This window comes from Panthera onca, chromosome B4 (assembly GCF_046562875.1).
Source record: "Panthera onca isolate mPanOnc1 chromosome B4, mPanOnc1 haplotype 2, whole genome shotgun sequence".
Classification (NCBI taxonomy): domain Eukaryota; kingdom Metazoa; phylum Chordata; class Mammalia; order Carnivora; family Felidae; genus Panthera; species Panthera onca.
Genome location: NC_138345.1, coordinates 133,501,011 through 133,526,677, shown reverse-complemented (window position 1 = coordinate 133,526,677; position 25,667 = coordinate 133,501,011). Strand labels below are relative to the sequence as shown.

General features: G+C 39.5%; 1 protein-coding gene across 2 annotated transcripts in view; it reads left to right on the top strand.

Annotated features, from left to right (window-relative positions):
- The first annotated feature begins 2,660 nt into the window (after nucleotides 1–2,660).
- The window catches only part of SLC25A17 (solute carrier family 25 member 17), a 46,011-nt gene continuing 23,004 nt past the window's right edge, over nucleotides 2,661–25,667 (top strand). The window contains exon 1 of one of the 2 annotated variants that reach the window (XM_060656268.3): nucleotides 2,661–2,864. In XM_060656268.3, the coding sequence (XP_060512251.1) occupies nucleotides 2,811–2,864 (54 nt within the window). In that variant the 5' untranslated portion in view covers nucleotides 2,661–2,810. The remainder of the gene's footprint in view (nucleotides 2,865–25,667) is intronic. The other variant, XM_060656267.3, reaches the window with a different exon arrangement.

Genomic DNA, 25,667 nt, shown 5'->3' with positions numbered 1-25,667 from the left:
CAGGTTTCTCCGGATAGTAAGGGATGTAGCATCGTGCTTGAAGGGCTTAGAACGCTTGTGACGCCCAAGAATGAGGACAAGAGAAAAAAGGTTTAAAAATTATGCAGTAATTTTAAAGTTTAGTATTTACAACCAATATAGCATACCTATTTGCATAGTTCAGGGAGGAAAATACCCTGACATAAATAGGCAACAAATCCTAAGATAGCCATTAAGCTTTTGAAAGAGTAAACGTGAAATTGGTGAAAGTTATAACAGTGACACCTTTTGTGTGTAGTGCTGGTGGAATTGTAAATTCAAAATGTTCTATAAAGTCGTCTATAAGAATTTTGACATTCTCTTTAGGTGAAAGTAGCAAGGAGGTAAACAGAACTAGACACGTATACGCTTCTGAAAATCTAGTTGTCTGGTATATAATTAAAATGGCCGTAAGTACTCCCCCAGGTCACTAACATTGTCAGGTTGCAGTGTAAGTAACTGGATCATAAATGTGCTGGTGGAGAAGCACGATAACGTGAAATAACTTCTGGGTAGGTTCCTTTTACTCATTTTGTATTTGATGGCATGGGTGTAAAAACACAGAATTTCTTGTATACTATTTGTATAGTGGGAGACTTGATAGTTCTGTAACTCAGGAAGCCCTCTTTAAGGAAAATGCGTCATTATGAACACTAAATTAGGTGTAGAAGTGAATTTAGAAAAATTGCAAACCTCAAAAATCACAACTGCAGAGATTTAATATGTGGTGTAACTATGCAATTACTCCTTTTTTCTTTTTGGCTGTATACTCATGACAACGATTTTGCAGCGTTTTCAGTAGGATAGATAACGCCATCTTGATCAAAATATTTTTGAACGTTGGGGATGCAAAAAAAACCACACAGATTGATATGCTACCTTCTCTGGGTTGGTGCCCTACAAATGGGAGTTCTGATGAATTCTGTTGTGTTTAATTACCAACATAAAGGAGAAGTATTCATAAAATGTTTGTGAATATGTATGCTACATGGTCTGGTATATTCTTGACCGAGAGCTTCCAATTTGATAAGTCCGTGAAAACCGAGTCTTCTGCTTAAATTCTGCAGGGACCAGCCTATTCTCATTTGACCTTTGGACCTGTGCCTTTCTGTTGTCATATTAGGGAGTGGAGAGAGTGTTCCTAGAAGCCATTTCTACAACCAAATATCTAGCAGTAACTTAACCATACATACAGATATCACTGAATTCACCTGTGTCCCAAATTCACCTTTCACTTAGCTTGTGGTCACTAGCACCGTCCTAAATGAAGGGAAGATCGTAACCAGTACCGGTTAAAATATTTCACACAAATTGTGTGAAAACATGACCAAAGAAACATTCTTAGGGCCCTCTCCCAGGGAGTAAATACGATAACACATAAAGCATGGAGCCTGGCATGTAGTAAACACTCAAGAATTATCGAGGCGCCTGGGTGGGAGTTCAGCTAAGGTTCATGATCTCGTTTCCTAAGAAAGAGCCCTGCATAAGGTTCTGTGCTGACATCTCAGAGCCTGGAGCCTGTTTCAGATTCTGGGTCTCCCTCTCTCTGCCCCTACCCCACTCGTGCTCTTTCTCTCAAAAATAAGCATTAAAAAAATTCTCATAGTGGGTATTAGAAGGGTAAACTTGCTGGTACTGAAACTGACAAGAGACACATGGAAATGACATCCCAGTAGAGTTCAGTTGGAGTCCTGAGACATCGTGTCTCACAGTATGACTTAGGTTAGAGATTGAAAGTGGCTTCTGTAGTTCTATGTAGTTTGGTTCTTCACTTGACAACATGTAGTTATTTCTTCAGTATTTTATGAAGTACGTCTACATAAATTAGCTTTTTTTTAATTTTTTTTTTAACGTTTATTTATTTTTGAGAGAGAGAGAGACAGAGCATGAACGGGGGAGGGTCAGAGAGAGAGGGAGACACAGAATCGGAAGCAGGCTCCAGGCTCTGAGCCATCAGCCCAGAGCCCGACACGGGGCTCGAACTCACGGACCGCGAGATCGTGACCTGAGCTGCAGTCGGACGCTTAACCGACTGAGCCACCCAGGCACCCCAACATAAATTAGCTTTTGTAATCCTTACTGCAGTGGAGTTGTATTAACTAATTCTGTCACTTAAAGGAGAAAACCAAAAGGGTGAAATGGCTTTACTAGTTGCTAACGAGTATGATCCCACCTGCATCTAATCACTTTATCTCCAGCTCCGTTTTGTTTTCCCAACACCCCAGGGTTTTTCAGAGTGCAGAACCTTGCCCAATCAGTATTTCCTTTTGGACAAAATATGACTTTAAAAATACTGTCGGTAGAAAATACGAGTTAACTCGCAGGTAAGCAGGAAGATTTGAGTCCCCATCTTGCCTGATTCCGGCCTGTCTTAACGGAGGGAAGGTGGCCATCTAGGCCTCCCTAAGTCCCCATGTTGAAGAACAGCCAGTCAGGCCCCGGGAACGTGAGGGCACTTCCATCAGACCCAGGGCGTGGCTACCGGCTTTCTGCCTGTCCTGCTGCTCCGTATGATTGGGCCAGCGCTTCTCTGCCCCGCCCATGCAGGCCCCGAGGGCCAATCAGAGCCAAGGGGCGTCCCCAGGCCCGGCTTTCCCCTCTTCCAGCCCAGTGGCTTCCGGCGGGAAGACAGCGTGCTCGCTAAGACCCGGAAGGGGTTGTTCCGGAGGAGGCGGGCCTGAGAAGGTGGAGCCTGTGGCGCTTACATCCCGGTCTCCGGCGCTTCTTACCTCTCTCGGCTAGCTGCGGCGCCTGAGGGAGAAGTGTTGCTAGGTGTGCGGGGAGCCGCAGCAATGGCCTCAGTGCTGTCCTACGAAAGCCTTGTCCACGCTGTGGCCGGAGCCGTGGTGAGGCGGGGTCTTCACGCCCGGGCCACTGCGGGGTGTGGGGCTTCTCTGGGGCCAGTCCCAGGATGTGGCTGGGGGATGGGGATGAGAGGGAGAGGGTGGGTTGATATCTGCAGTCGTGACTGTGGGACGGAGAGCAATGAGGCATAGGCGAGAAGATGCTGGAACAGTTTGGGGTGAGGGCCAGCACACCCTCCGCCCCTGGCTGCCGTTTTGGTCTCTTCGAAAATATCTGGGATATAGACAGCGATTGTCCCACATGCCCACAGGGAGCTTGGAAGAAAATAACTGCTGTTTTCTTTGCCTTCTGAAGTCTAAAGGCCAACCATTTCCCTTAAAGGCCACCGCACACACATAAACTTTGTTTCCTTGGACTGGAGGAAAACGTAGGTGTGAAGCTGTGTTGCTTAATCACATGCTTACCTGTAGTCTGTTTTCACACCCTTGCGGCAGAGAAGTAGGATATCTTTGGCCAATATAGGCAGATGATACATTTTTTTTTTAAATCAAGATTAGGGTTGCTGTCCAGGTGTGGTTTACTATGAGTATGTGCGTGGTTCTTGGGTTTTTGGATGTCTCCGTTCTATTTGACACCACTCCCTTTTCCTTGAAACATTCCACTCCTGGCTTGGGTAACTTACTCAGCGGGTTGTCCTCTTTTCCCTCTGGCTTCCCTTTCTCAGATCCTTTTCTTGCTATCAACATGCACCTTTAGCAGTTGGAATCACTGTGACTTCAGAGGAGTATCAGCGTCCTCTCCTTTTAGCGTGCAAAACTTTGCTGAGAGCTCACTTTTCTGTGCACGCTAATCAGGATTGAACCCCAACTCCATCATTCGTTAGATAGGTGACTTGTAAACTTCACTTTCCTAATCTATAAAGTAAGGGTATCGATCGATACCTACCTCACAGACTTTTTTTTTTTTTAATTTATTTACTTTTGAGAGAGAAAGACAGAACATGAGCGGGGAAGGGCAGAGAGAGAGCGAGGGAGACATAGAATCCAGAGCAGGGTCCAGGCTCTGAGCTGTCAGCACAGAGCCCAGTGTGGGGTTTGAAGTCACCAACCGTAAGATCATGACCCAAACGGAAGTCAGACGCTCAACCGACTGAGCCATCCAGGCGCTCCAGACTTGTTTTTTTGAGTTAGTTGACACAATACTTCATGGAAGTGCCTGTTTCATTTAATTAAACCAGAAGAGCCTTTCAGCCAGTGCAAAGGTGCTGAAACGGAAGCTTGCTTGACATGCTCTAGGATGGTCAGGGAAGCCTTATGTGTCTGGGGTGTAGGGAACAAAGGGGCATAGGCTTCAGGGGACCAAATTGTGTGAGACTTTAACACTGACTGGGAAAGAGAGCTAACTAGTTATTGGAGGCTTTGAGCATCCGGCAACTTGATGATTTACATTTTAAACATGATCACCCTGGGTGCTCTGTTGAGAGTAGACTGTAAGGGAGTACAGGTGGGACACAGGGAAATTGTCAGGGGGCTGTGACATCATTCCAGGCACGAGGTGATGGTGGCTTGGACCAGGACAGCAGCAGTGGAGGTGGTTAGCAGTGATCATTCACCTGGAATATATTTATAAGATAGAGCCACCAGGGTTTGGTGGTGGATTGGATATCGGGTATAAGAGGATGAGGGTTGGTTGGCTCCCAAGAGCTTTTGGCTTGAGCAACTGGAAGCATTTACATTTCCTGAGATGTAGTATAACTATCTTACCTCTATTACAACCTCTTCACTATAACTGAACAGTTTCTGGGAGAAAGATTGGTTTTGGACTTTGGATTCTCTTTGAAATGCATAAGAATAGTCATGAGACTAGATAAGTGCCAACTGAGAAAGTTGTGAGCATGCCAGCATTAAGAGATTGAGGAAGTAAGGTAGCACCAGCAAAGGAGACTAAGGAAGGGCCTGTCGGGTAGGAGGAAAACTAAGAGAATGTGGTGTTCTGAAAGTCACACGGAGAAAGGGGTATAGATCAGCTGGGTCAAATAAGATGAGGGGTAAGAATTAACCATTGGACTTATTAACTTGCTCATCGATAGGATAAATCCAGTGGTTAATTGACAAGACACATTTTGGTAGATAGTGGAGTGAATAGTTGGAGAGCATCTAAGGGAAAATGGGAAGATGTGGAAGTTTTGTCTCAGTGAACGCCATTCATTCAGCACTTTCACGGAGTGCTTTCTATGTGTTATGTACTGTTCTAGGTGCTAGAAATATAGAGGAGAACAAAGTTTTTTTCTTCATGAAGATTGCATTCCAGTGAGGGAGTCAGACAATGATTGAGTCAACAAAATAAATAAAATAATTTGATAGTGTTAAGTGCTATAAAAGAAAATAAGGGTTGGCAAATTTTCTCTGTAAGAAGGCAGATGGTAAATATTTTAGATTTTGTGTACAGTCTCTGGTACAGGTACTCAACACTGCCGTGATAGTGTGAAAGCAGCCATTGACAATAATAAGTAGATGAATGAGTGGCGCTGAGTTCCAGTAAAATTCTGTTTATAGAACAAAGCAGTGATTGGATTTGGCCGGAGGGCCATAGTTCTCTGAGCCTTGCTATAGAGAGTGACTGTAGGTAGAGGTGATATATCTCCATATAACCCAGAAAGACATTTCTGTTTTTTTGTCTCCTTGTTGCCTACTTTTCTCTTGTTACAGTTCTTTTTTTTTTTTAATTTTTAAAATGTTTTATTTATTTTTGAGACAGAGAGAGACAGAGCATGAACGGGGGAGGGTCAGAGAGAGAGGGAGACACAGAATCTGAAGCAGACTCCAGGCTCTGAGCTGTCAGCACAGAGCCCGACGCGGGGCTCGAACTCACAGACTGTGAGATCATGACCTGAGCTGAAGTCGGACGCTTAACCGACTGAGCCACCCAGACGCCCCTCTCTTGTTACAGTTCTGCTTGAAATTATGCACCCTGAGTTTGCTAGGGTTTTTCTTTCTCCCATTAATGTAAACTCCCATTGGATTATCTAATACTTTTTAAGAATAATTTTTTTCTCTTGCTTTCCCTCAGAGTAGTAATGTTCCTAGCACATATCTGGGAAGTTGGATTGTGTTTTGTTATTTTTTTGAACTGTCATGCTTAAGGGTGTTCTCAAACTTTTGCGTTCTTTTTTTTTTTCAAATCCTTGTGTTAAGATTAAACATGTAATGCAAGCGCTAGTTTCTTCTGGTTGCTACTAAAGGGAAAAAAATGTCACCGCAAAAATGTCACTACAGTTGATAAAAAAAAAATGGCATTGCGTTTAGTGCTATAGAATTATGGTGGCTTGTGTTTAATTAAATGTCCTGAGCATAGTGTTCAACCAAAGCTTTGAGATGACCAAGGAAAGTCCGCTTAGCATAAAGGTAAGAACACAAGTGTTGATGTGCCTGACTTGAGCCAGGCCGCCTGCATTGGAATCCTGGCTCTGCCTCTCATAGCTGTGTGACTTGCCTAAAACTCCAGGCAAGGCTGCCTACAGTAGTTGCTTCTTCCCCCCCAAAGGATTGTTGGATTGTTGCTTAAGATGTTGATTTACAACCTTTTTGAGTTGACATGTTTCATGTTTATTCACTTCCAAGTTCTACATTCTCTCATCAAGTAGGACGTTCTGCATACACACACACACATTTTAAAAATTAAAATAAATTAATGATTTTGAGTGTTTTGTGGCACACTTTGGGGTAGTTGCAGATAATCTCGAGTATTTGAAAATTAGAATTATTGGGGCGCCTGGGTGGCTCAGTTGGTTGAGCATCCGACTCTTGATCTCAGGTCTTGATCTTAGGGTCGTGGGTTTGAGCCTCATACTGGGAGTGGAGCTTACTTTAAAAAAAAAAAAGACTTTTACTATTTCAGGAGGATGCTGTAGCTCTAATTGATGACTATTATATGATACAATTAGTGGCCTCATAAACATTTCTCAAAATAGTATAATTAGATTCATAATTTTATCTTTTTGCTTCTCATTAGATTAGTTTTGAAAAATAGATTTTATTTGTAGAAATGTGGATTTGTAATTAAGGGAAATTTTATTAACCTACTCTTCACCTACCAATTTGAAGAGTGAAATTGGTTAGAATTGCCTAAATGAGGTTTAGACACTGAAACAGACTTTGTAATTGAAATGGCTAGTAATTAATTAGGGCACTTCTTTTTTCCCTGTAGTTAATTTTAATTTTATTTTTTAATTGCATAATTTACGTTAAAAAATTTTTTTTTACATTTATTCGGGTTTTTTTTTTTTTTTTTTTTTTTTTTTTTTTTTTTTTTTGAGAGATAGCAAACAGGGGAGGAGCAGGGAGAGACATACACACAGAATCTGAAGCAGGCTCCAGGCTCTGAGCCACCAGCACAGAGCCTGATGTGGGGCTCGAACTCACCAACCGTGAGATCATGACCTGAACCTTAAACTGATTGAGCCACCCAGGCGCCCTGTGTAATTTACGTGTTAAAAGAATCACATTTCATTGAGTAAATGATGACTATTAAAAAATTTAGATCATACAGAAATATAAAAGAGCCCTCCTCCTTTCTCCTTCCACTTTACCTTTTATTGCTTTGTAACTCAGAGCCCAGGCACACCTATCTTTAGAACTGTGTAAGAAGGCTTATTCCAAACATTTTTCTCCAGTTTGTATCAGAAGATAAAATTAGGTCCAACTGCCCAACTCTGTGGCTCAACACTTAATATTATTTACACTGGACGTTTTACCGTATAGACTCAATTCCTACCTTTTAGAAGTAGAAACCAAGTAGAGGAACTTTTTGGTTTGCTGTAAAAGACCTTCTAAATATAAAGGTCAGTGAAAGAGTCCCTGTCCTCAGGAAGCTCTTCTTAAGTGTATAGTAGAGGTAATACACGGCCCTTGGTGGTAGTACTAGGGGAGAAGTGGTGGGCTGCATTTGTGAAGGTGATGGGAAGCCCCCAAACTTGATGTATTCAGGCCCAGTCTTGAAGGAAGAGTGGGAGTTTCCTAGGCAAAATGAAATAGGAGGGTGATAAGAGACTTTTAGAACAAAAAACGTGTTCAAAGGTCCTGTGTAAATCAGCGTGCGGGGAATTTCGAGTTCTGTTTCTTCAAGTTTTCCTCATTCTGTTTTCTCTGTGTTTATATACAAATAAGCATTTACAAATAGATTTTTTTGTTTGTTTATATAACTGGTATTACAGAGTTGCGTTTTTCGGTATGTTTATTTCAGAATATAAAGCATATCCCCATATGTATGAGGGTTCTCTGGTTGCAAACTGGAGAAACAGACTTTGAGTATTTTAACAAAAAAAAAAAAAAAAAGTTTATTGGCAGGCTTTTTAGGAGCTCCCAGGATCAGTGGGCAGGCTGAAGACTTGAAGTAGGAGAGAACCATCATTTTCCGAAAAGATTTCTGAAGCAATCCCTGGAGAGTGTTGGGCGCTACCACTGGAATCAGTAGATTTTGTCCCTCTACAGCATTCTCAAGATTTAAAGTCATGGGAGAACCCCAGTTAGTTGTGCTCAAGATCATGTGCCGAGTCCTTGACTGTAACAGGTGGGGAAAGGAAGCGTCCGGCAAAAGGAACCTTCAGGGGCTCTTCAGCAGGTGTAGTGGAGGGTGGGCATCTAGATTTACCATCCTACCAAGATTGTACACAGTGGGAAGAGGTAAAGAAAATCAGGCTGCCCTTAGAAAAAGGAAATGATGCTGTGTGGCCCAAAACATCAGATATCCACTATATCATGTCATTAAAAAAGACTTCAAACAGCATTGTTTTTTTTTTAATATAAAATATTTTATCATGTAAGTGTTCCATAATTTATTTATGGTCATTTACATCATGTCTAACTTTAACTGTAGTAAACATTTGTACAATGTAAATGGTTTTTGTTTTTTTTGTTTTTGTTTTTATTGTTAAACTTACATCCGAGTTAGTTAGCATATAGTGCAAAATGATTTCAGCAGTAGATTCCTTTATTCCCCTTACACATTTAGTCCATCCCCCCTCCCACAGTCCCTCCAGCAGCCCTTTGTTTATTCTCTATATTTAAGTCTCTTATGTTTTGTCCCCTTCCCTGTTTTTATATTATTTTTGCTTCCCTTCCCTTATGTTCATCTGTTTTGTATTTTAAATTCCTCATATGGGTGAAGTCACATGATACTTGTCTCTCCCTAACTAATTTCGCTTAGCATAATACCCTCTAGTTCTGTCCACATAGTTGCAAATGGCAAGATGTCATTCTTTTTGATTGCTGAGTAATACTCCATTGTATATACCACATCTTCTTATCCATTCATGTGTCAATGGACATTTGGGCTCTTTCCATACTTTGGCTATGTACAGTGTAAATGTTAATGTGACCTCCCACAACCCTGTTATGAAGAATCTGTAGGATTGCTTAGTTAAGCGACTTCCCTGATGTCACTCATTAATTTATAGATGAGAAACAAAATGCTGTGTTCTGGATTCAGTTTAGTTAACTCATATTCCAACTTGTAAAATGTTAGTAGCCTCACAGGGTTTTGTGAATGTTAATAAAATAACATAAGTAAGATAGCTTTTATACTATCTGATACATAATAGGGGCCCAATAAATGGAAACTATTAATCATTTTGTGCACAACTCTGTCTTTTAAATTTATTGATTTTGAGAGAGAGTGCATGCATACGCTCACACAAGTGGGTGAGGGGCAGAGAGAATCCCAAGCAGGCTCCACACTGTCAGCACAGAGCCTGATGCAGGGCTTCATCCCACGAGCCATGAGATCATGACATGAGCTGAAATCCAGAGTCAGACACTTAACTGACTGAGCCACCCAGGCTCCCCCACAACTATGTTTTCTAATTTTCTGTGCATCCTAACTTGTTGGAGTTAGTTAATTTCATGTTATATTTAATAATAATATTTAGTATTTAGAATTCCCTGACTTTTTTTTTTTTAAGATTTTTTTTTTAAGTAATCTCTACACCCAACGTGCGACTTGAACTTGCATCTCTAAGATCAAGAGTCACATGCTCCACCAACTGAGCCAGCCAGGTGCCCCTAGAATTCCCTGACTTCTTAAACCCCTCTCACATCTATTAACAACCCCTAGACAGTCATTGTAACAAGTGGTTAAAAGTGTGGACTCTGAAACCAGACTGCCCGAGTTCAGACTCCAGCTCTGTCACTTACCATCTGTGTGACTTTGGGCATGTCTCTCAATCTCTGCCTCAATTTCTCATCTATAGGAAGGGGAAAATAATAATAATACCCACCTAGTAGGGTTGTTTCCGAGGCTTTTGGACAAGTATCTTTATTCTCTTACAGAGACAGGAAAATGGAAACAGGGATGTTAAATGATCTGGCCAGGGTTCCCAAAGAATTGGTCATAGGCAGAAGGCCAGAATCCAGGCCTTTTCTCTCTGCTTTGCCTAGCTGCCTTCTCTTCTTGTCTCATTCCTTTGTGTATTTCAAAACCAGGTTAGATTATCAGAAAACAAGTGACATTAAATATTAAGTATACACATGTATAACCAAACTGGAGGCACTTGGACACTAATTGTTTATTGGGAGTACTTTTTTTAATGTTTTATTTTATTTTTGAGAGAGGGAGCGTGAGCGCGGGAGGGAGATGGCCAGAGAGAGAGAGGGGGACAGAGGATCCAAAGCAGGCTCTGTGCTGACAGAGAGCTGGCTTGAACCCACAAACTGTGAGATCATGACCTGAGCCAAAGTCGGATGCTTAACAAACTGAGCCACCCAGGCGCCCCTTGTTGGGAGTACTTTAAACCACAGTTCTAACAATTCATATGTTCAGTTCTCTTTGAAAGGGTTTACTTTTCCACAGGTGATTCATTCACACCCAGATTTTAAATCTAGTGGCTCAGATTCCCATAGAATTAACTTAGGTTAGTATGTATCTGAGGGTATTATGTTACTTGGTTTAAAAACCTCAAAAGAAGGTAATTGGAGAAAGTCATTATCGTATTATCTTTACTTCCTAGCTTGCTGTTTTATTTCATTTAGGCTTCTGCTAAATCATGATCGAATTATTATATAGTGTTTAGTCTTGAAGACTTCATTGCCTCACTACCCACCATCCGAAATATATCTTGATTTCTTAGTAAACTTTTTTTAAGACTTAATTTTTTAGAGCAGTTTTAGGTTCACAGCAAAATGGAGAAGAAGATACAGAGATTTCCCATATACCCGCAGCCCTCACCCATGCATGGCCTCCCCTATTATTAACATCCCCCCCTGGAGTGGACATTTGTTACAGTTGATAAACCTGCACTGCTACATCATTGTCACCCAAAGTCCATAGTGCATATTAGTGTATATTCACTCTTGATGTTGTACATTCTGTGGGTTTGACAAATGTCTGATGACATGAAACCAGCATGAGAGTATCATATGGAGTACTTCCACTGCCCTAAAAATCTTATGTGCTCTGTTTATTCATCCCTCCTGACCCCCTTAATAAACTTTTCAGCTAACAGGGTCATTTCATTTCAGTTCTCCTAATCTTAAAGATTCTTATGCCATCTTTATGGAAATTATTTTTCTAACTTTGCTTCTTTATGCTTGAATCAGAAAAAGGTTAAATAAAGGAAATTGTATTGCCATACATACAGTAGTTTATAACTTAATTTTTTTTTTTAACGTTTATTTATTTTTGAGACAGAGAGAGACAGAGCATGAACAGGGGAGGGTCAGAGAGAGGGAGACACAGAATCTGAAACAGGCTCCAGGCTCTGAGCGGTCAGCACAGAGCCCGACTCGGGGCTCGAACTCACTGACCGTGAGATCGTGACCTGAGCCGAAGTCGGACGCTTAACCAACCGAACCACCCAGGCGCCCCTATAACTTAATTTTTTAACATAAATGTGGTATAGATGCTGAAAAGTTTTGGAGTAAAAATTATCAATGTCATCTTGGGTCATTTATGTTTTCTTCTGAACCTGAGTTTTCTGAGCTTACTGGGGTTCCCAGAGAAGTAAATGTGGTAACACTTGTGGAGCACCTAGTGCAGTGTCTGGAGAAGTGTACTAAGGCCATAATTTATTTATTTTTCAGATATATTCTTGTAAATACAAATATAGTATTTGTACCCAGTTTCAGAAATTAAATACAAGTGAAATTTGTTCTCTCTTCATATGATCAACTCTGTCCTTTCACTTGTAGCAGGTAATCTCACCTTTTATTCTCTAGATAAAATAGAGGCTTCTTGGGATGAGGTTTCTCACTTTCCATTTTGTCTTATTAAACAATCAATTGCAGTTGTACCCATATGTCCTATATTCTGCTGGCCTCAGAAAAAACAGATGTATCCAGTCTCTGCTACCTTTGATCTTGACCCTTCCCCCTTACTCCATCCCCAATTATGTGTTAGGACTTTACTCCATTAATTTTCACTTCTTTCCTATAGCTTTAACCTCTCTCCAGTGTTTGCTTCCCTTCAGCCCTCAAACATGGTTAGCCCTGTCCTGTCATACCAGTCTGGTCTGGAGACTTGCCTTTTTCTTTTCTTTCTTTTCTTTAAAAAAAAATTTTTTTTTTAGTTTATTTTTTGAGAGAGAGAGCAAGCGAGCAAGGGAGGTGCAGAAAGAGAGGGAGAGAGAGAGAATCCCAAGCAGGCTCCATGCGGTCAGCACAGAGCCCATGCAGGGCTCAGTCTTAGGAACTGTGAGATCACGACCTGAGCTGAAATCAAGAACTGGACGCTTAACTGACTGAGCCACCCAGGCACCTCCTTCTTTTTTTTTTTTTTTTCTTAAGTTTATTTATTTTGAGAGAGAGAGAATGTGCACACAAGTGTGTGAGCAGGAGAGGGAGAGAAAGAGGGAGAGAGAGAGAGACTCCCAAGCAGGCTCCGCACTTCAGTGTGGAGATTTAATGAACCATGAGGTCATGACCTGAGCTAAAGTCAAGAGTAGGATGTTTAACCGACTGAGCCACCCAGGCTCCCAGAGACTGCCTTTTTCTTAGCTGCTGCTGGTTCCCCTAAGTTTACTTAACAGATATTCTGTACTTACTACCTCTCCTACTCATCCAGGCTAACCACTGGAACTACTCTTCCAGAGGCCATCACTGACTTCCTAACGGTGACTTTTTTCATTCTTACTTGATTGGACTTTTTAGTTATTATTTTATACTGTATACTCTCCTACCTTCTTGAGGTGTCTTCTGAAAGAGTAGTTATTCTTTCTTTGTTAATAAATAAAATTACAGTTGTTATTTTGGAAGGAACTTAAGTAACCATTACTAATTTTAGGGTCCTGATTAATACTGAGTTCTAGTGCTAAAAGGTGCTATAAAAAGGATATAGGAACCAACATTTGTTGAGTGCCCATTGTGTACCTGGTATGATGCTAGGTGCTTTTTATTAATTATTTCTCACTTCTCACAGCAATCCTTGATAATTATGTATTGGCCCTAAAATTACAGATGAGGAAATTGAGGCATGGAGATTTGAAGTTATTTATAGTATGTACTATAACTGGGACCTGAACATTGGTTTGTTTTATCCCAAAGCTCATGCTTTTTTCCAGAAGACACTTAGGTGCATTCATTATCTATTAGGCCTTTTGTTTAACTTGTATGTTAAACTTGTATGTTAAAGTTTTGTTTAACTCTGTGTATGGATATGAGAATTTGCTTGATTGCTTTATCAAGGGAAAGACATACTAACTCTGATAGGTAAATAACATTTTTGAGTATGAAAGCCACAGTGAGTAGCTTTCAATCTTTGGGATTTCATTAGCTTGAGATCTACCACTGAAAATGTATTTTAGTTGTTTTTCTTTCTAAAATAGCTCTTTTATCAAATAATGCCTTGTACTCCCACAGGGGATGCTGTACACTGATTTCAGTAGTGTTGTGACTCAACCACCATTTCTAGACTCTTCTCTGGAAATTGACTTTGGAACTGGCATTGCATTTTTTGACTATTTTTCATCCTTCAGGGGTGAATTAACATTTTGGAAATGGTTGAATTTGGTGACTTGGTTGGTAAGCTAACCTAAACGTTATTGTCCTTTAAAGGCATGATGCTCTACTTCTATATGTGTGTGTGTCCCTGTTATTCCCATAAGATTGCACATGCTTAGGGACCACATCTTGACCAAGTTTACCCTATCGTCTCATTCTGACTCTTGTTTGTGGTGGTAGGTGTTTCAGCTCAACGGCATGTGTGTTTATGTTGGCCAAATAAAAAAATAGACTTTGAATGTTTATTGACCTTTTACAGGTCAATAAATGAATAAACCACTATATTTTGGATATGTAACCTGAAATGTAGATGCTGATACATTATTAAGGAATCCAGGTGCTGACTATGGGACTGTTCACAACAGAGAGAAACAAAAATGCCCTAAGCTGAAACTGGTGTATGTGACTTGGTTTGCCATTTTTATCTCTAGCTATAATCTGTGTCCTTAAGCTGTAGTATGCTATTACCAACTGCCTAAAGACTTTTTTTTTTTTTTGCTATTTAGTCATTAATTAATTGTTAAGTTCCTGCCCTTGAGGTGCCCATAGTCTAATAAGGAAGACAAACTCATTAACAACTAAATACAGTACAGTGATTGCTGTGTAATAGAATTTTGTACACAGGATGCACAATAGCATTAGAAGCATCAGGTGAGAGAGTAGTTAATTCATTGTCATCTGAAACTCACTATGTCCAAGATTGAACTAGTAATTTCTTAAAACTATATTCCTCAAATAACTTTCCTAATTCTGTCAATGGTATCTTCATTTCTTATGACTTTCCCTTCTCTCTTACAATCCATATCCAATAAATCAGAAAATACTATTCTTTTAGATCTTCTGGCAGATATCCCTTCTCCATTTTTTTAAGTTTGTTTATTTTGAGAGAGAGAGAGCGCGCACAAGTGGGAGAAGGGAAGAGAGAGAGAGAGAGAGAGAGAGAGAGAGAGAATCCAAGCAGGCTCTGCACTGTAAGCACAGAGCCTGACGCAGGGCTTGAACTCAACAAACCATGATATCATGACCTGAGCCGGAGTCTGATACTTAACTGACTGAGCCACTCAGGTGCCCCTCCTCCATCTTTTTACTGGTTGTATTTGTGGTCTGGTCTTTCAGGTTGTGAGCTCTTGTTGTTGGTTACTTGGATGGCCCCCTAAAAGGCCTTTGGCATGTATTTTAATGAGATACCTGTGTAGTAAAGGTCTAAATTTAGATTTGTGGCTTTTTTCCTTCTTGATTTTGTCATTTTCCTGATTTTTATATACAGGGTAAAATGGTACTATTTAATGTCTGTTTGATTTTCTTTAGTATTACTGTACTAAATTTTATAAATTTTTTGGAGGTGGGTATTAAGTAGAAATAAGTTTCTTAGTTCACTTGTTGAATGTCCAGGGAACATGTAAGAGTGGTGTTATGCTATGAGTGATGTTATGTAGTAATAGATTTGAAATGTGAATATGTTACCAACCTGCCCTTACACAATTTTATCATGAAATAAGAACAAAATTGAATAAACAGCAAAGGAATAAACACATTCACAAAGATTTAAAAATATTTATTTGCCAAGACTAGCAGTAGTCCATTGTAAAATACTTAAAATGAGATTTTGGTTTCTAACTAAGGAGCTAATCAAAGCATCTCCTGAAAACTTCCCTTTATAATTAAAAAAAAAAAAAACAAAAAACAAAAAACCTGTAAAATATTTCTTTAAAAAAAATTTTTTTTTTTTTTTTACATTTATTTACTATTGAGAGATAGAGCATGAGCAGGGGAGGGGCAGAGAGAGAAAGAGACACAGAATCCAAAGCAGGCTCCAGGCTCTGAGCTGTCAGCACAGAGCCCGTTGTGGGGCTCGAACTCACAAACCATGAGTTCATGACCTGAGCTGAAATCGGACACTCAACCAACTGAGCCACCCAGGTGCTTCTGTATAAAATATGTCTTAAGACAACATGAAAGCATTAGTAAGGTGACAAGATAAGGAATTCTCAGACTAGAGAGTGAGTGAAGGCAGGACCTAGAGGGAAAGAGAACATTTGCCTTGCAAGAAGTGATTAAGCAGGTAAACATGAGCTTTAGATTTGTAGCTTTCAGAGATACAGAGAAGAGAAGGAACCCAATCTGCCTGTAGACAGGAAGTCCAGTAGCAGATCACCCAGTAAACCTGGAATCCCAATGGAATCTGCTGTAGCCATGAATGGAAAATAATCTTCCTCCTCCCCAGGAATATCAGCTGTCTCCAGTCTTGGCACTGTTTTGAGTAGGGAAATCACCACTGAAATTTCCCTCTTAGGTTGCAGCCTGAATTCTCACTACTTGGATGATTTGAAAACCTGAAGCCAGTAATTGAACTTAAAGTGATTCAGGTGTGTGGGACCCCAAAGTGCCTTGCAGAAATCCTTTCCAGAAGCACATTATGATGTTTAAAAGAATGCCCCAAAATAAAGTTGTCAGGGAAATGAGCAGTTCAAACTAAACTCACAGAGAAACAAGGCATTGTGAACAAAAACATAGCAGACAGCAACAACAATCGGAAAATGGAATTTTCAGTCACAATCTTAAGCTATTTAGTATGTATAAGAGAAAGAAAGACTACCAAATATGTGTGAGGGTACAAGAGACTAAGATTGGCTAAGCATACTTGAAAGTTAACCAAATAGAATATCTAGAAATGAAAAGTAAAATAACTGAAATTTGAGAGTGGAAGCATGATAGTCATGGGAACGCTGAATACTTATTTAAGCAAAATCACAGTTCTTAGAAGGATGGGACATGAAGAGGGTAGTAGAACAGAGCTAAATTGTCACTGTCTATAATATGAGATAAATAATGTCTGAAATTGATGAATCAAAAGATATTGGGATACTTTTTAATTATGTGGAGATATTTAAATTTCAAAAGAAATACCTAAAAGATGCTAAAATAATTGCCTGTGGGGAGGAAGATTGGGTAAAATGGAGAAGAGTGTGGAGGAACTACTGTATTTTGCCATTTGCATTACATGATTTTTTAAAACTATGTGCATGCTTTTGTTTTGGTCAAATAAAAATTTAAAGGTAAGATAATTAGTGCATAGCTGTAAATTGATAATTGAAGTTGAGTAATAGGCTTATCAATAAATAAAAACAGGCTTATCAATATATTAGACACAACTGAAGATAGAATTAGCGATAGCTGACCCCTGATTCTCATTTGCAGCGATTGTAATCAGAACACTGTGGAGTGTTTTCTTCACTTTGCTGAGAGAAGATGACATCGCCCTAGAATGCTATATCCAGTGAAAATCTTTAAAACGTATGTGAAATGGGGGTGCCTGGGTGGTTCAGTCGGTTGAACGTCCAGCTTCAGCTCAGGTCATGATCTCACAGTTGACAAGCTTGAGCCCCGCATTGGGCTCTGTGCTGACAGCTCAGAGCCTAGAGCCTGCTTAGGATTCTGTGTCTTCCTCTCTCTCTGCCCCTCCCTCGCTCATGCTCTGTATCTCTGTCTCGAAATAAATAAACATTAAAAAGCATGAATAAATAAAACATACGTGAAATAGAGACATTTTGAGACCATCAAAAACACTTTGCCACTAGCAAGATCTTCACGAGAAGAAATTCTAAAGGATGTTATTCATGCACAAGGCAGGTGATGCTGGATGAAAAGTATGAGATGGAAGAAGGGATGAAGAGTAGAAAAAGTGGTAAAATATCGCATGTGTCTAAATCTGAACAACTTTAAATGATAAAACAGATCAACTCATTGTTTGGTGGACGTTAAAAAAGAAACAAAAGAAGTTAGAATTAAAGTAGATAACAATAGCAGGAAGGTGGGTGGGAGTAAATGGAATTAAATGTCTATTGTTTGGGAGGAGGATAATCATATTAAATGTTTTTAGCATTGGTAAGTTAGGAATTTTTTGTGTTGTAATAACTGGATAGCTTGTAAAATTTTATACACACACATACCTCTCCAGAGGGAAGAAATTAAGTAAAAAGAAAAAAACCCAAAAAACCTCTAGTCAAATAAGAAAGCAGGAAAGGGCAGGAAAAGCAACAGAGAACACAAAATAAGATGGCAGCTTTATTATTTTTTAATGGTTTTTTTTTTAATGTTTGAGAGAGAGAGAGAGACAGAACACGAGTGGGAAAGGGGCAGAGAGAGAGGGAGACACAGAATCTGAAGCAGGCTCCAGGCTCTGAGCTGTCAGCACAGAGCCCTCACGAACTGTGAGATCATGACCTGAGCTGAAGTTGGACACTTAACTGACTGAGCCACCCAGGCGCTCCAACAGCTTTATTTGTTTTTAAGTTAGTTAGTTAGTTAGTTAATTTATTTATTTTGTAAGAGAGTGCGGAGGGGCAGAGAGAGAAAGGGGGAGAGAGAGAATCCCAAGCAGGCTCCTCTATGTCAGCACAGAGCCCATTGCAGGGCTCTATCTCAATGAACCGTGGGATCATTATCTGAACTGAACCCAAGAGTCAGATGCTTAACCCACTGAGCCACCCAGGTACCCCTAAGATGCCAGCTTTAAATCCAAATAAATGTCAATTAACTCAATGCTTTGGTTAAAAGAGAATGTACTAGATTGGTTTTTAAAAGAGAAAAATGCAATTTATAAAAGATAACGTTTAGAAAAAAAAAGATGCAGAAAGTTTGAAAGCAAAAATATAAGAAAAGACCTATCAGACAAATACTAACCAAATGAGAGCTATTAACATCGGACAAAATAGACTTTATAGCAGTGGCTATATCATTGAGAAAACTCAGTATGTCAGCAAAATAAAGCAGTTTTAAGTTTGTGTTCATCTAATAACAGTCTCAAAATGTTTAAAGCAAAAATTTAGGAATATACCAATCCATCATCAAAATGGAAGATATTAATATATCTCTCAGTAATTGATAAAACAAGTGAGGAGGGCTATAAAAATATAAAGGATTGAATAATGTATTTAACAAACTTGACCTAATAGACATATTCAGAACATTGTACCCAACAACTGCAGAATACACATTCTGTTTAAGCCAAACATGAAAAAGTTATCAAAATTGACCATTTACTTGGTTGTAAAACAAAACTTAGGGTTGAAATAGTACAGAATGAGTTCTTAAACCACAGTGCAATAAGTAGCAACCAACAACAAAAAGGTAACTTAAAACAAAAAGCATATATGTTTGGAAATTAAACACATTTCTGAAAGATCTATGGGTTAGAGAAGAAATCATAATGGAAATAAAATATTTAGAACTGAGTGATAGTGCAGATAGTGCATATTGAAACTTGGTACACTGAAGAATATAAACTATCATTGAAAAACATTAAAGACTTGAATAAGTGGGAAGACATCCCATGTTCATCGATTGGAAGACAATATAAAGATGGCAATAGTCCCCCAAAGAATCTACAATTCAGTACAATCCCTATCAAAATTCCAATTTGCTTTTTGTAGAAATTGATAAGCTGGTCCTAAAATTCATATGAAAATGCAAAGAATCCAGAAGAGTCAAAATAATCTTGAAAAAGAACAAAGTTGAAGGATTCATATTTCCCAATTTCAAAACCTAATACAGAGCTACAGTAAACAATAAATAGTGTGGTACTGGCATAAGGGTAGATAGATCAATGGAATAGAATTGGGAGTCTCAGAAAGAAACCCTCAATTTTTGTTCATTTGAGTTTTGGCAAGAATGTCAAGATAAATCAATGAGTAGTCTCTTTAATAAATGTTGCAGGCACAACTGGATATCCACACACAGAAGAATGAAGTTGGACCCCTACTTTACACCATACAAAAAAATTAAGTCAAAATAAACCACAGACCTAATGTAATGGTTTCTTGGATATGACACCAAAAGCACAAGTTTATATATATATATATATATGTGTGTGTGTGTGTGTGTGTGTGTGTGTGTGTGTGTGTGTATTGGACTTCATTCAAATTAAAACCTTTTTGTTCTTCAAAGACCCCATCACAAGGGGCGTCGATTGAGCGTCCAACTTCGGCTCAGGTCATGATCTTGCGTTTGTGGGTTTGAGCCCCCCATCAGGCTCTGTGCTAACAGCTCAGAGCCTGGAGCCTGTTTTGGATTCTGTTCCCTCCCCTGCTTACGTTCTGTCTCTCAGAAAACAAAATAAAGTGTTAAAAAAAAAAATGAAAAAAAGAAAAGACCCCATCAAGAAAGTAAAGACAACAGAATAGGAGAACATATTTATAAGTCCTATATCTGTTAAGGGTCTAGCATCCAGAATATATAAAGAATGCCTACAACTCAGTAATAGGCAAATACTCCAGTTAAAATATATACAAAGGATTTGAATAGCCATTTCTCCCATAAAGATATACAAGTGACCACTATACGTGAAAAGATGCTTGGCAGCATTAATTACCAGGGGAATGCAAATCAAAACCACAATGAGATACCATTTCACACCCACCAGGATGGCCATAATCAAAAGGACAGATAATAACAAGTATTGCAAATTTATGGGGAAGTTGGAGACTTCATATTTTACTGGTGAGAATTTAAAATTGTGCAGCACTGTGGAAAATAATTTGGTAGTTCCTCAAAATGTTAAACAGTTACCAGATGACCCAGCAGTTCTACTTCTAGAGAATTGAAAACCTATATTCAAAAAAATTGTACCCAAATGTTTATTGCAACATTATTCATAAAGCAGAAAAGTGGGAGCAACTCAAATGCATCAACTTGATGAATGGGTAAACGAAATGTGATGTGTCCATACAACAGAATATTATTCAGCCATAACAAAATGCAGTTCTGATTCTACAACATGGATGAGCCTTGAAAGAAGCTAGTCACAAAAGATCATGTATTATTTGATTCCATTTATATGAACTATCCAGAATAGGCAAATAGAGACAGAAAATAGATTAGTGGTTGCCAGGGTGTGGGAGAAGGAGAGAATGGAGAGTATTTGCTAATGGGTACAGGTTTCCTTTTGGGATAATTAAAATGGAGTTAGTGGTGATGATTGCACTTCTGTGAATATATTAAAAACCACTGAGTCATAAAGAAAAAAACCTATCAGACACAGCTAAAACACTTGGAAATGAATAGCCTTTAAATCAAGTTTGGAAAAGAAGAAAGACTTAAAATGAATCAACTAGGCATCCGTCTCAAGAAGTTAGATAAAAATATCAAATTTAGGGGTGCCTGGATGGCTCAGTTGAGCATCTGACTTCGGCTCAGATCATGATCTCATGGGTGGTGAGTTCGAGCCCCACATTGGGCTCTCTGCTGTCAGTGCAGAGCCTTCTTCAGATCTTCTGTCCCCCTCTCTGCTCCTCCCCTGCTTGCATTCTCTCTCTCTCAAAAATAAGTAAACATTTAAAAAAATTTTAATTATATCAAAATTAGACCAAAGAATGGAAAAGAGGGGTGCCTGGGTGGCTCAGTTGGTTAAGCCTCTGCCTCCTGATTTAGGCTCAGGTCATGATCTCACAATTTGTAAGGTGGAGCCTTATGTCAGGCTCTGCACTGACAGCATGGAACCTGCTTGGGATTCTTTTTCTCCCTATGTCTCTCTCTGCCCCTCTCCTACTCTGTCTCTCTCTTAAATAAACATTAAAAAAAATAATCCTTTAATAAATGATTAGGTCTAAGGTGATAATTGTAGGCTATACATATTCTTCTTAGAGTTACTTGCCTTTTATTTTATTTTTTTTTAATTTTTTTTTAACGTTTTATTTATTTTTGAGACAGAGAGAGACAGAGCATGAACGGGGGAGGGGCAGAGAGAGGGAGACACAGAATCGGAAGCAGGCTCCAGGCTCTGAGCCATCAGCCCAGAGCCCGACGCGGGGCTCGAACTCACGGACCGTGAGATCGTGACCTGAGCTGAAGTCGGACGCTCAACCGACTGAGCCACCCAGGCGCCCCGCCTTTTATTTTTTTTAATGTTTACTTTTTATTGAGAGAGAGAGGGGGAGAGAGAGAATTCTAAGCAGGCCCAGCGCTGTCAGCACAGAACCTGATCCCACGAACTGTGAGATCACGACCTGAGTTGAAACCAAGAGTCAGGCACCCCCTAGAGTTACTTGCCTTTTAGAGAATTTCCTGGAGAGGACAGTGGGCAGCCCAAAGGTAGTTGATGTTTTCAGTTGATGTCACAATGGCATAATGCAGTTGAAAGGGATATCAGAAGTGATGCGTTAAATAATTGTTCATAATGTACAGTTATATTCAGTGGCATGTTTGTAACAGCAGTTCTCAAACTTTTTGGTCTCAAACTTTTTTTTTTTAATTTTTTTTTTTTTAATGTTTATTTATTTTTGAGACAGAGACAGAGCATGAACAGGGGAGGGTCAGAGAGAGAGGGAGACACAGAATCTGAAACAGGCTCCGGGCTCTGAGCTGTCAGCACGGAGCCCGATGCGGGCTCGAACCCACAGACCGCGAGATCATGACCTGGGCTGAAGTCGGACGCTCAGCCGACTGAACCACCCAGGCACCCCGGTCTCAAACTTCTTATACTCTTAAAAATTATTGCAGACTCTGAAGAGCTTTTGTTTATGTGGTTGTAACTATCAATATTTATTAGAAATTAAAATTGAGAAATCATTAGGTATTTCTTTATTAACAATATTAAACCTGTTACATGTTAACATATATAACATTAAAAAAATCATTTTTCCCTCGGGGCGCCTGGGTGGCCCAGTGGGTTGGGCGTCCGACTTCAGCCAGGTCACGATCTCGCGGTCCGTGAGTTCGAGCCCCGCGTCAGGCTCTGGGCTGATGGCTCAGAGCCTGGAGCCTGTTTCCGATTCTGTGTCTCCCTCTCTCTCTGTCCCTCCCCCGTTCATGCTCTGTCTCTCTCTGTCCCAAAAATAAACGTTGAAAAAAAAAATTATAAAAAAAAAATCATTTTCCCCAAAATAGTAAAAATAGCAACATTATTATTATATATTTTTGCAAACCTTTCTAATGTTTGGCCTAAGAGAAGATAGCTGGTTCCTTGTATCCGCTTCTGTATTCAGTCTCTTACAATATCACATAGCCTGTACCCTCTAGAAAACTTCACTACATGCTGTGAGCAAATGAGAATGAAAAGGCAAATAATGTCATAGTGTTCCTATGAAAATACTTTTAATCCTGTGGACCCCTACAAAGTGTTTGAGGGCTTCCAAGGAGCCCCAGACCATACTTAGAGAATTCCTAGGCTATATTTTCTTGTATTCTGATATCTTTAAAAATATATATTTGCCTAAACTAAATATGTGTTAGCTAAAACTAACACATGCTTATTGTTAAAAAAAAGTTAATAATTACGTGGAGGGTCAATGAGGGAAATGGGGTTACCTTTCATTCCTTTCCTCTCCTCACATATTCACTGTTAAGTTTTTGTGTGTGTGTTTCCCAGATTGTGTGTGTTGTGTACACTTTTATTTATTTTTTTGAAGTTTATTTATTTTTGGGAGAGGGAGTGTGCATGCATGTGACCACGGGCAGGGTAAGGGCAGAGAGAGAAGGAGAGAGAAAATCCCAAGCAGGCTTCATGCTGTCAGCAGAGCCCAACGCAAGGCTCACTCTTGGAAATCATGAGATCATGGCTTGAGCCGAAATCAAGAGTCGGATGCTTAACTGACTGAGCCATTTAGACACCCCGTATTGTGTTCGCTTTGATAAGTGGAAGAGAAGAGTCAAGTTAAAAATCATTTAGGTCTTGACTGAAAAAAGATTGAGAATAAGATAGAACCGTGAACAGGGAACTAGGTGTCCGAGAGCTCTGGGTTCTGACTCAGCCTCTGTCACTCGGGCTTTGGGCATACCTCTTCACCATCCTGGCTCAGACTCCTCAGTTCTCAGGTGACAGGACTCCACACAAGGTGATCCAGGTGCCACTGCCATGTAGGAATTAATTTATTTCCCAAGATCTAATGGTCAAATGCCAGAGAGGGATGGTAGAAAGTTGTAACTAAAAATATTTCCTCCTGGTGAGACACCAGAAGGTTGTTTCTCTGGAAATGGATTCTTTGAAATTGTAATTAATGTTCAGCAGTAGAACTCCCACTCAGATGGTTAGAATTCAGTGGGACTCAAAATAATGGATTTATTTGTATGCCTCTCTGGCACAACAGTATTGTACATCGTGGTTATCGTCTCAGTATTTTGTGCCTTCTAATTTTATGTCAGTGAACAGACAGTCCTAGGGAGGGGGAAAAAAAAACCACTGAGTATTTATGAAAGAGGAATTTAATGCAAATTCTAAAAAGTCATGTGCTTACATAGCTTGGCATAAGACTCGCATCTATAATAAATATTGTCCTTCAGGTAGCAGCTGCTTAGGAAAATGAAAGCAGTCATCTGTGTGTTTGCTTGGTGAGGAGACAAATATAGCAAATCCCCAATGTACAGAATAGCTGTGTTCCAGATTTATCTTTAGCATTTTGAATACATTTTCTCATGGATGTTCCGTTTATTTATAGGTGCATACAGTCATACATGAATTAACAAGTTCAGGGCTTATGCTATGCCAGGCTCTATGCTGAGTTTCCAGACTGGTACACAAAAAAAGATTTGACACCTAAAATAGGTCCCATACTACCCCCTTTTTTTTCTTTTCCAGTAATTTTTGGTAGTATATTAGTAAAAATTTTTTCAAGTATTAATTACAACAGTGGTTAAGAGCGTGAACTCTGGAGCCAGGCTGTCAATGTTCAGACACAGATTCTGCCACTTACAAAGTGTTTAACTTTAGGAAAAGTTATAAAACTTCTTGGTGTTTTTTTTTCCTCATGTATAAAATGGAGAGAATACTAGTACATACCTCATCAGGTTGTTGCGAGGATTAAGTGTTTTTGTTTTTGATTGTATAATTCACATAATATAAAATTAACCATTTTAAAGTGTACAGTTCAGGGGCACCCATCTGGCTCAGTCCAAAGAGCATGCAACTCTTGATCTCGAGGTCCTAAATTCAAGCCCGATATCGGGTGTGGAGATTACTAAAAAACAACTAACTTTAAAGTGTACATTTCAGCAGTACTTAGTACATTCACAGTGTTGTGCAACTCCTACGTCTGTATCATTCCAAAACATTTTGAATAAACACAACGTAGTATATATACACAATCGAATATCACTTGGCCATAAAAAGGAATGAAGTACTGATACATGCTCCAAAGTGGATAAACCTTGAAAACATCATGCTATGTGAAAAAAGTCATACACAAGAGGTCACATTTTGCATGAGTGTTTTTATATGAAATATCAGAGTCAGGGCTGAGTGGAGGGGGAAATAGAACATGCCTGCTTTTCTTTTGAGGTGATGAAAATCTTTTGGAATTTGATAGAGGTCGTGGTTGCACAACATTGTGAATATACTAAATGTCACTGGTATACTTTAAAATTTTTTTTTTTGTTTTTTTTGTTTTAGTGTTTGGTGTGTGTGTGTGTGTGTGTGTGTGTGTGTGTGTGTGTGTGTGTGTGTTTTGTGAGAGCACGAGCAGAAGGGGGCAGAAAGAGGGAGACAGAGGATCCAAAGCAGGCTCTGTGCTGACAGCAGCGAGCCCGATATGGGGCTCCAACTCACCAACCATGAAATCATGACCTGAGCTGAAGTCGGACGCTCAACCAAGCCATCCAGGCACCCTGAATGGCATACTTTTAAATGGTTAATATATGTTATGTGAATCCCACTTCAATTTAAAAGTGGTAATGAAGCCACTTGATCAATTAGACTGGCAAAAGATTCTTAGGCGACCAAAGCCAGCATCTGCTTAATTCTGAGGGTTTCTACTCTTCTTTCTGTCTCCAGTTGATTTCCCTTACTTTCTTGTGAGCTCAGCTAAGCATTTAAAGGATGTTTGTTATATTTTTTTATGTTATGTAACAGTACTAGGTATTTTGCAC